The sequence below is a fragment of the Salmo trutta genome, chromosome 38 (genome assembly GCF_901001165.1).
Source record: "Salmo trutta chromosome 38, fSalTru1.1, whole genome shotgun sequence".
NCBI classification, from domain to species: domain Eukaryota; kingdom Metazoa; phylum Chordata; class Actinopteri; order Salmoniformes; family Salmonidae; genus Salmo; species Salmo trutta.
Window position 1 is genome coordinate 19,014,582 of NC_042994.1, and position 10,778 is coordinate 19,025,359.

The 10,778-nt window shown below is 41.1% G+C and overlaps 1 protein-coding gene across 1 annotated transcript; it reads right to left on the minus strand.

Annotated features, from left to right (window-relative positions):
* Positions 1-211: 211 nt before the first annotated feature.
* On the minus strand, positions 212-10,197 carry LOC115178022 (TOG array regulator of axonemal microtubules protein 1-like). Its single transcript, XM_029739032.1, has 5 exons — positions 9,894-10,197; positions 9,507-9,742; positions 2,230-2,388; positions 1,023-1,154; positions 212-688 (listed from the first exon to the last, which is right to left on the minus strand). Exons 1-5 carry the CDS (start codon positions 10,038-10,040, stop codon positions 679-681), a joined length of 684 nt encoding a protein of 227 aa, XP_029594892.1. The 5' UTR covers positions 10,041-10,197; the 3' UTR covers positions 212-678.
* Positions 10,198-10,778: the final 581 nt, after the last annotated feature.

Consider the following 10,778-nt stretch of genomic DNA (forward strand, 5'->3'; position numbering starts at 1 on the left):
ATTGTAAAAAACGTCCACGTACTGTAAAATACATCCACTATACTTTTAGTTTTGGATGTTATGATGATATTCCCTGGAGGTCGGGGCCCACAGGGCAGGTGCCCTGCGTGCCCATTCGGTAATCTGGCCCTGATCATGAAATTAAACTACAGGTATTGTTGTTACACATCCTCACACTGTCTTGAAGGATAAAACTGAGACTGTAGCCAGCTTCCATTTTACCTAATTTTATTGTCTAAAGAATGTTCTCATAGTCCAGAAGCATTGGATGAAAATCCACAATGTTGGTGCCATACAGGAGCACTGACCAATCTGCCTCCAAAAGAGGACTGCTGGTTTTGAGGATGGTGTGGAGGTCAGTGGTTGATGATCTGAGCACCCCCTGAGATGGTGAGTATGGTTTCAGTAGACCACTATTGAGCTGGTAGATCAGATAGGAGCTTCGAGGAAAGGTCATTTAGTGCTTTGAATGTGGTTCATATTGCCTTATAGTGAATTCAGGACTTGGACAGGGAGTCGATGCAGCTTAAAGATGCATTTACATGGGGGTTTGGATGATAGTGTCAAATTTCTTAGAATGAGCAAAAATATTGGAGTTTGGGGACTGGAGGGGATAATAGTCAAGTTGGGAAATGTGCAAATATTTAGATACAAACATATAGTCAAGTTGGGAATTATTCAGATATTCCTGTTGAAAAAGAGAAAAGACAGAAAGATATAATCTTACAGTATATTAAATTCATCCCATTGGGCCAAAACTGGTTGAATAAACGTTGTTTCCACCTCATTTCAACAACAACATAAAAATCTATGTGATGACGGTGAATCAATGTGGAAAACAGAATTGGATTTTTTTCACCCAACTTTTAACAAACATTTTTGGTTAATTTCACATTGGTTGATTTCCCAAATTTAAATCAAAACTAGACAATGAACTGATGTCTGTGCCCAGTGGGATTGGAGTTCTGTAATCATATCAGCTCATTTGTCATACTTCTTCTAATCATCCAGAGAGAATGTACCTTTCTTTGAGGTTAACCTTTGAGATGACCTCCCTCAAGGATTCTCGTTCTTTCCTCGGAGCGAATTTGTCCCACATTTTAGCAAAGTCGCCATTGGTGGCCACGTTTCTCAAGATATTGCGACCATGATGCCTGTGGACAAAGATTTTAATATCATCTTAAACGTGCAATATATCAAATCATTTCTGCTGTCTGTGATTAAAAACAGTAATCAATTGATGGCAACCTGAGAAAAAATATCCCATCAAAATAAGACATACATTAGGTAGAATTTGCAAGAGGGTCGGTTTGAGTAATGCACCGCATTACCTGATCTACAAATCATCTCAACTATCTAACAACTTGGTATTAACCGTTCGTTATTATGAAAATTTTAGCGAATCTGCACAGCGCTTGGCTCAGGCCGACCATTGTGATCAAGTAGGGTTGTCTTCATTAGGCACCAAACAGAAGGAAGGAAACTGAATCATGTACTGACTATTTGGACTCATTTACATCTTGAATTTTTACCCCAATTTTGTGGTATCCAATTGGTAGTTACAATCTCTGTCCAATCGCTGCAACTCCCGTAAGGACTCTGGAGAGGCGAAGGTCGAGAGCCGTGCGTCCTCCGAAACACAACCCAGCCAAGCTGCACTGCATCTTGACACAATGCCCGCTTAACCTGGAAGCCAGCTGCACCAATGTGTCAGAAAAAAATACCATACACCTGGCGATCGTGTCAGCGTGCATTGCACCCCGCCCACCACAGAAGGTCGCTAGTTGGCGATGGGAGAAGAACATCCCTGGCGGCCTTTGGCTTCAGCTAAGCTTTTGGCTTTTTAACTTTCAAACCCACATGAGTGCCTGGACTTGGATTTTCCTATGCCACGTAGCACTTATTTGTGTTTATAATTTTTCCTATTTGTTTTCAATTACTATTCCCCTCCATGAGAACCTGTGGTTGTTTTGGAATACCTAAAATCCGCAATTCAATCCATGACACCATTTAGCATAGATGCTGTAGACAGCCGACAATGTGGCATTTAAAGGCAATTTCAATTTGTAGTCGTGGTAAACTCTGCAGATGTCAACTCAAGAGTAAATTACCTTTAAAAACTGCATTGTCGGCGATCTAGCGCTATAGCGAGCCATGGATTGAATCACGGCCTAAGTTAAGGCCGGCCATTATGTTTAAGCAAGCTACTTTACAGGAGGAACATCCCACCTGACTTCCTGTGCAGGGTCCACAGCCAGTTTACTGACGGCAATCAAGAAACGGTCAGTGAGGTCTTTCTTCCCCGACAGGAGACGAGACATCCCCATGACCTCAGCCAGTCTCTCCAGGTGCTGAGCAGTGCAGCTCCTCACCGCAGCATTACGGTGGCTGAGGAAGGAAAAACAGAGCACATCAGTTACATGTCATAGAGATACATGAGTTAGGAGGCGAATGATAATGGATTGTATTGATGAAGTCTCAATGATGGATCAAAATGTTCAGTAGGACTTTATATTAAGGTCACTTAATATACCATTTATAAACTGTTTGGAAAGAGTTTACTTACCATTTATTAATCATTATTCCTACATTTGTAAATGTCAATGAGAAATCTATAAATTGTTATTTACACATTTATAAACGCTATTTTAAATGATTTCTTCATGATTTATCAGATAATTAAGGTGTTTGATCATAGTATGTTCACAATTTGTAAATGGTTAATAATGTACTACTAATGTACTATAAACCAGTTAAAAAGGAGTTATTGTCAAGGCATTTGTTAATGGTTGATTAATGGTTTGACTCACCATTTATATACATATTTATAAATGTATTTATAAATGTCACGAATGGTGTATTTATTAAATGAGAGCATTTATGAATGTGTGTACATGCACTTACTAATACCTCAGTGCCTCACTAATACCCCCTAATCTAAAGTGTTCACTATATATACACTTTATAAATGTTTATAAATTACTTGTTACTCCCCAAAGGCTAGCACACATCAGTAGACAGTACCTCTCCACCAATGGCTAAAAATAATCTAAATAACGTAATGGTAAAATAAGAAGTACACAACACAAGGAAGTATAAGACATAACAAAAATATGTGATTCCATTAAAATGTGACGTCTAGCGTTGGGGTGAGTTGCTGCCGGAAGTGTTGTGGAATAACCTAGCATGCTGATGAAAAAGGCAGTTAATTAAAAACTAGCAGTATTTCAACCTTCTCGATTTCGAGGCTTGGCTAATGGGACAATTAGGAGTACAGTGATACCTTCCATCCCTGGATTGAGATACGTTTTCAAGCCATGTCCCTTTTCCGTCACCACGGTGAAAACATATTGCCACAGGACCGTTTCGACTTGACGGCAGACTGAACTTGAAGTCGAGCCTTGAGCTAAGCATAGTAACATAATTAAACTCAAAATATGCTATTATGTTATTTTGAAAGAACCTCTTAAAGATCGCACCCTTCAATTTTCACCTAAAATGACATACCCAAAACTACCTGTAGCTCAGGACCTGAAGCAAGGATATGCATATTCTTGATACCATGTGAAAGGAAACACTTTGAAGTTTGTGGAAATGTTAAATTAATGTAGAAGAATATAACACATTAGATCTGGTAAACTTTTTTTTGTTGTGTTTTTTGTACCACCATCTTTGAAATGCAAGAGAAAGGCCATAAGGTATTATTCCAGCCCAGGGGCAATTTTGATTTTGGCCACTAGATGACAGCAGTGTCAGTGCAAAGTTTTAGACTGATCCAATGAACCATTGTATATCTGTTCAAAATGTTGTATCAAGACTACCCAAATGTGCCTAATTGGTTAATCAATACATTGTGCACTCTTCTCAAACAAATAGATTGGTATTCTTTCACTGTAATACCTACTGTAAATTGTACAGTGCAGTTAGATTAACAAGAATTTAAGCTTTCTGCCCATATCAGATATGTCTATGTCCTGGGAAATGTTTTTGTTACTTACAACCTCATGCTAATTGTCAGGGGTGTGTACGGGAGGCAAAGTCAGGTGCAGGAGAGCAGAGTGTAGTGAATAGGTGCACTTTAACGCCGTTCCAAAAATGACAGCACATAAAAACAATAACGTGCCAAAAACACGGAACATAGCAAAAGTAAAGCGCCTGACAATAATCCACATAACAAACAAACAATTACACACAAAGACAATGGAGGGGAACAGAGAACTAAATACATGCAGTAATTATGGAATGAAAACCAGGTATGTAATGGAACAAGACAAAACCAATGGAATATGAGAAATGGAGTGGCGATGGCTAGAAAGCCGGTGACGTCGATCGCCGAACGCCACCCGAACAAGGAGAGGAGCCGACTTCGGTGGAAGTCGTGACACTAATCACATTGGCCTACGTTGGCTCAACCGTCCCGCCGGGGTGACACTGATCCCGTAGAGGTATTAATATCATAATGTTTCTTAAGACCTGCCTAAATGAAAAAAAATGAATATTTGTGATGGTGTATATTAAATTGATTGACTTTGTAGTGTGGTAGTATTTGATATATAACTATTTATACATTAAAATGTTTATCTTTTACGCTATAAAGATACTTAAAATATGCAAGGAAGCATTAGGCAATGAGTTGACATTGACTAGCAAGAATTGGACTGCGAGTGGAAAGGTATTTAACATTATGAAATCATATACAAGGCATTAACAAACATTACAATACAATACCTTATGCATGATCAGAGAGGGAGAGAGAGAGAGAAGTCATAGCCTGAAAGGCCATGCCCAAGAGTCGCTGGGGTGGAGAGAGAGAGAGTGTATCTCACTAGCGCAGGTTAGGAACAAAGAAAAAGAGAGACAATGATTCTAAGACTCTTTTAAAAGCCTCTGAGTTGTTAGAATAAAACAATGTGAGTTGTTGACCAATATGCTACTATAAAAGTGAACTTCCAATCAGATATCAGACCTACAGATGTAAACACAAATGAAACTCTGCTACCCAGAGTGGTGATGAGGGGGTTGGTGAGATAATTGTAATTATAAACCGGGTGGTTCGAGCCCTGAATGCTGATTGGCTGAAAGCCGTGGTGTATAACCTACCATTTGGTTTCGAAATATTGAAACCAAACCATATGATTTGAATGAAGTATTTAAGTAAACAACAGGAAAAGGTGACTGTAAGAAGCACTCATAATTTCAAATAGGCTACATGTCGTATTAAACTGCATATAAACACTCTAAATAGGTCAGGAGTCAGACGTGTAGCCTAATACGAAATGTGTTTGTAGTAGAGTTAAAATGGTTATTCCATCAAACTTCAAATTATTAGAATAGTACACAACGCAGAACAGAACAACCAGGTTCAGGGCCAAAGCCCGCGAACAGGAATATTCCAAGTTCAGACAGAAGGGGGGAGTCAGATCGCTTTGATCGCGAGGAACTTTACTTTTGGTGTCTATTTTTAATTGTTGCGCTACTGGTGCTGCCTGTTGATGTTAGGTAGGCAGTTACAGTAGCTGAATGATGTTAACATCTTCGGGTTTTGTTTCATTAAATGTATTTTATTTCATCTGGGTGCATGCGTCACCTACTAACACCCTGGTGCTACCCGTAGCTGCCGTTCTCTTCAGTCCGAGAAAACCCAGAGAGAAAGGTGTGTCTTGATATGACTCCTTTGTAGAAGTCCATATCGTGAAATAAATAAAACATCCCAAGGTTAATGCTGTAGATATTGTTGTTATAAGGGAATGTGAGACTATAGAAACATGTAACTTTCAGAGTTTTATTGTTGTTATTAATATCGTTTACAGAGTGCTAAAAGTGCTGCTGTTGCTAGCTATCATGCCTTTCTGTGAAGCTAACAGTACGGGCGTTGCATTATGGGAGATGTAGTTTGGTCCTCTAAGGTATGAATGGGATAGAGGCGATTTCACGTTGTAACTTGTTTGTGCTGCAGTGTTTTTTGTAAATGAGTTGTTGTATTTTGGTACTGTCAACACTATGGCGCACGCGCGCAGCCAGTTTGGGTTCTGTGTAAGCTCAGCATTTAAACAACCTTTTGTTGTATTACATCGTTATAGTCTATAAATTGCACATACATGCTGATTGACTTACTTAGAATGAAATACAAATTAAATAAAAATGCGTCATTAGGCTCAGTCTACAGTGCCTTTGAATTCATTTTTAGAAACATGAGTTTGGCCAGAGTCTGTAGCTTCAGGTAGATGTGATTGTGCCTGGAGAGCAGGCCAGCCGCAGAGAATACGCTCTCAGCTCTTGCAGAGCCACTTGGGATGCTAAACACCGTTTGGGCCACTAATGCCCGGCTGGGCAGGGATGCATAGTTATTTTTATTTTGTTCTGTAGGTAGGCCTAAAGGATTTTAGGTCAAATATCCCTATCAAAACAGAACGCTCCTTGAAAGAGGTAATAGAGTTAGTTAACATGCCATCAATGATGGCCTATTGTGTAGATAATAGAAGGAAAATTAACTGAACTTTTTAGAGATAATTTTTTGTTTATAAATAATGCGCTAAAATGACACCTACCTAGCTAACCACCTCGTTCCTTTCTGTTAGCATGTACACGTAGTAAGTACATGCTTTCGGGATACCTGTCTTTTCATTCTTTAGTTGTGGACACTACATAACCGCACTCCCTCTCTTCCTCTTGGTCCTCCTCATCTTTGTAAGTCTTGATTTTTCACCTGTGTGTTTTATCAGCTTCTTTATGAAGATATTTAGAATATTAGATGACAGTAGCTAAAGCAAGGTGCTATAGCAGCACACAAGTAGACTACAAATGCATGTTGGGCCGGGCATGCCCTGAGCTTGTAAAATGAGTGCTACTGGAGCACTACTGGAGCGAAATTGAAGGGGGCGAGAAAGTCGAAGCTCCAGCCTCTGGGAAACTTGCTCCACGATCCAGTCAAATAGGGCAAGCTCCACTCCTCACTCCGCTCACATACTCTGGCATGGCCACACCCTAGGTGGGACTGACTTTGCAGCTATCTGCATCTCAGTCAGACATGTCGCGTTGGAGCCTATTTGTGCTCTGTTCTAACAAATCTCGCTGCGCATCATGTAGAAATGACCTAGTCTGATCATGCTCTTTTTCATATGCTTGAAGTTCTGCTTCCAATTGCTCTATGCTGCGCTCTGATTTCCTCTGGGAAGTTCATCAGTAGTTTGCTGTGTTGCTATTAGTTTTTCCAGAGTAAAAGCACAGCAAGCTTTAGAATTAACATTCTCTCGTATTTTTTCTTATGCATGTCAATTCACTGAGTATACAAAACATTAAGAACGTCTTCTCTTTCCATGACAGACTGACCAGGTGAATCCAATTATTGATGTCACTTGTTAAATCCACTTCAATCAGTATAAATGAAGGGGAGGTGACAGGTTAAATAAGGATTTTAAAGTTTTGAGACAATGTAATATTGCCTTTGTGTAGCTGGTGTAGAGGAGTCAGGCGCAGGACAGCAGATATGAGTAATAAACATAATTTACTCAAATATTCACAAATACAACGCAATAATTCGAGGCCACAATAACGGACCGTATTATAAACAAACAATCACTCACAAACAAACATGGAGGAACAGAGGGTTAAATAATGAACAAGTAATTGGGGGAATGAAATTACATTTACGTCATTTAGCAGACGCTGTTATCCAGAGCGACTTACAGTAGTGAATGCATACATTTTTTTATTTTTTCCTGTGCTGGCCCCCCGTGGGAATTGAACCCACAACCCTGGTGTTGCAAACACCATGCTCTACCAACTGAGCTACAGGGAAGGCTAAATCAGGTGTGTAAGACAAGGACAAAACAAATGGAAAATGAAAAGTAGATCGGCGATGGCTAGAAGGTCGGTGACGTAGACCGCCGAACGCCGCCCGAACAAGGAGAGGGACCGACCTCGGCGGAAGTCGTGACAGACAATATGGACATGGATTGTGTATGTGTGCCATTCAGAGGGTGAATGGGCAAGACAATATTTAAGTGCCTTTGAACGGGGGGCTAGGGTCATTATGTTATATCCGGTGTAATTCTCCTGTCTTATCTGGTGTCCTGTGTGATCATATATATGCTCCCTCTAATTCTCCTATCTTTCTCGCTCTCCCCTCTCGGAGGACCTGAGCCCTAGGACCATGCCTCAGGACTATCTGGCCTGACGACTCCTGGCTGTCCCCGTCCCTAGTCCACCTGGTCGTGCTGCTGACCCTGTTTCTGCTGTTCTGCCTGCGGCCATAGAACCCTGACGTGTTCATCAGACCCCCCCGCCCCCCCTATGTTAAGTATACTCAGTGCATATTGCCAGCACTAAAGAATTTCATCCCTATTCGAATCAAATGTGAGAACATTCTTGCCTTTTTTGATCAAATCAAATCATCAAATCGATTTCCATAACTCAAAAATATAGATTGCTTGCATATTCACCTTCACATAGGCCACGTGTTCATTATATATATGATAATTTTATTTGTAAACAAATAAAATTATCATATATAATGAACATGTGGAAAGTCAGTTAAGAACAAACTCTTATTTTCAATGACGGCCTAGGAACAGTGGGTTAACTGCCTTGTTCAGGGGCAGAACGACAGATTTTTACCTTGTTAGCTCGGGGATTCAATCTCGCAACCTTTTGGTTACAAGTCCAACGCGCTAACCACTAGGCTACCTGCTGCCCCAATAGAATAACAGAATAGAATAAACTCAAATTTAGTCCAAAGTATCTGTAAGATATATCACATCGGGGTCACCATTTACTGTAGTGTCGAATTACAGGAAATTAACTTTAATATGCACATGTTTCTCTCCGCCGTCAAGAGGGGTGCCATAATTTTGGGGGCCTCCCAACCAAACCTCTCCAAGAGGCTAAAGAGGCTAGAGCCGGCCCTGCTCTGGAGCATCACTTTCATATAAAGTGTTAACAAATGTTCTTGTGTAGAGATGACATACATCCACTGCTAATTAGGTCCGGGACGATACCAGCATCCAAAACACGAAGCGGATTTATACAGCAGGTTTTTAAAGGACCAAAGAGTGAGATCTGCTTTGTGTTTTCATTTTTGCCATTGAAAATATATTGCGATACTGGCATTGTCCCGGCCCTAATACTTGCCTTCATTGCACATTTAGACTTGCCATTTGTACTTGCCATTTGCCTTCATTGCACATTTATACATCCCACTTAATAACATACATTGTACTTAATTGTTTTACTTGTACATTTTTTGCACTCTTTTATTTGCACTTCTGGTCAGATGCTAACTGCATTTCGTTGTACTGTACTTGTACTATGACAGTAAAGTTGAATCTAATCTAATGTGTGGTATACCTAAGCGAGCAGTGACCATTTTGCACCAGAAAGTTCAGGTCTGTTTGGAGTGAATCCTAACTTCCACTCGAGTCAAACTTTCAATGTGAGACAAAGTGAACATTTGTGGATGTCCGGATCTACCCCTTAGTGAGTGTTAATTGACCCCTCTCCCTCTTTACCTCAGCCCACCGACCAGCAGGGCATTCATGACACGGGTAGGGGTGCAGCTCTGCACCATGTGACCCAGGGCACAGTTGGCGCCCTGCCGGATGAAGGTGTTGGCCTCGCTGGCTTTGTGCAGCAGCACGCGTGCCGTCCCCTCCACCTCACTGTCCATGGCCCTCTGGAGGTGGACGTACATGTCACCCAGTGTGGCCATGGCAGCACAGGACACTGCAGAGCGCAGGTTCTTCACCTGAATCATAATAACATGCACAGGACCAGCTATTAATGTTGAGCAGTACAACCCACGAACATCAGAAACGTGACACAATAATTTGACTTGTTCTCCAAATGTAGCAGATTTGTGCAGATGAATGAATAGGGCAGTGAATGAATACAGCTACCTCATTTATAATGGCAAGGCAGATATCATGGAGTTTAGGCATCAGTATGTCCATGTGGTTCTGAGCCATCACACGGACAGAGGTCAAGCCCTCGATCTTCTTCTCCCTGCAATTCAGTGAAAGAAACGTAAGCAATTTCCACAACATTTTCCAAAAACATTATAATGATGTTCATCAATTAGGACTCTGGTCTCTTAATTTCAGAAGTTTCTACGCTCTGTAGCTCAAATCTACATTTCCAAGGACACTACACTGTGCTTCCTTTAGCCTAGCTCCATTGGTCTTGTCTACAGTGAATGCTCACCAGTCATCAGAGGCAGACTGGAGCAGCTTAAAGGTCTTAGTCAGGTCCTGCTCTGGGTTGGACAGGGGCTGCAATCTGGCCTGGTCCTGACTTTTCTTTATTTGGCCCTTTGGCTCACTGGCTGCCTTCTTGTCTATGGGTTGACAGCAGACATCTATCTCTCTGTGAACTGTATTTATGTATTTACTCATTTCCATATCTGTTTGTAGCTTTTAACACTAGAACATCTTAGTTCATTATGATATCATTTTAAATTTAGCACACATTTTTTGGTGCTCACCCTGCTCAGAAGCAGGGTCTAATTCGCCTTGAGCAAAGGTTATCTCACTGTGCAACAGGCAAAGCAAGTGTGGAAAAATGTCTTAGCCCTGGGCTAAAGCCATTTGTGTCCCTTCCCTTCCTACTATCAGTCTACCTAGCTTCATCTCCCTGTCTAATTTAAATTAGTGTGAGTACATGAGAGGGACTGACCTGAGCCGGTGTCAGCCTTTTGAAGGCTAAGGAACCTTGTAGGCCGAGGCAGTTTGCTCCTGGGCTTGGTAGGAGGGGGAGCAGGCCTGGGTGGGCTGTCACGCGACTTT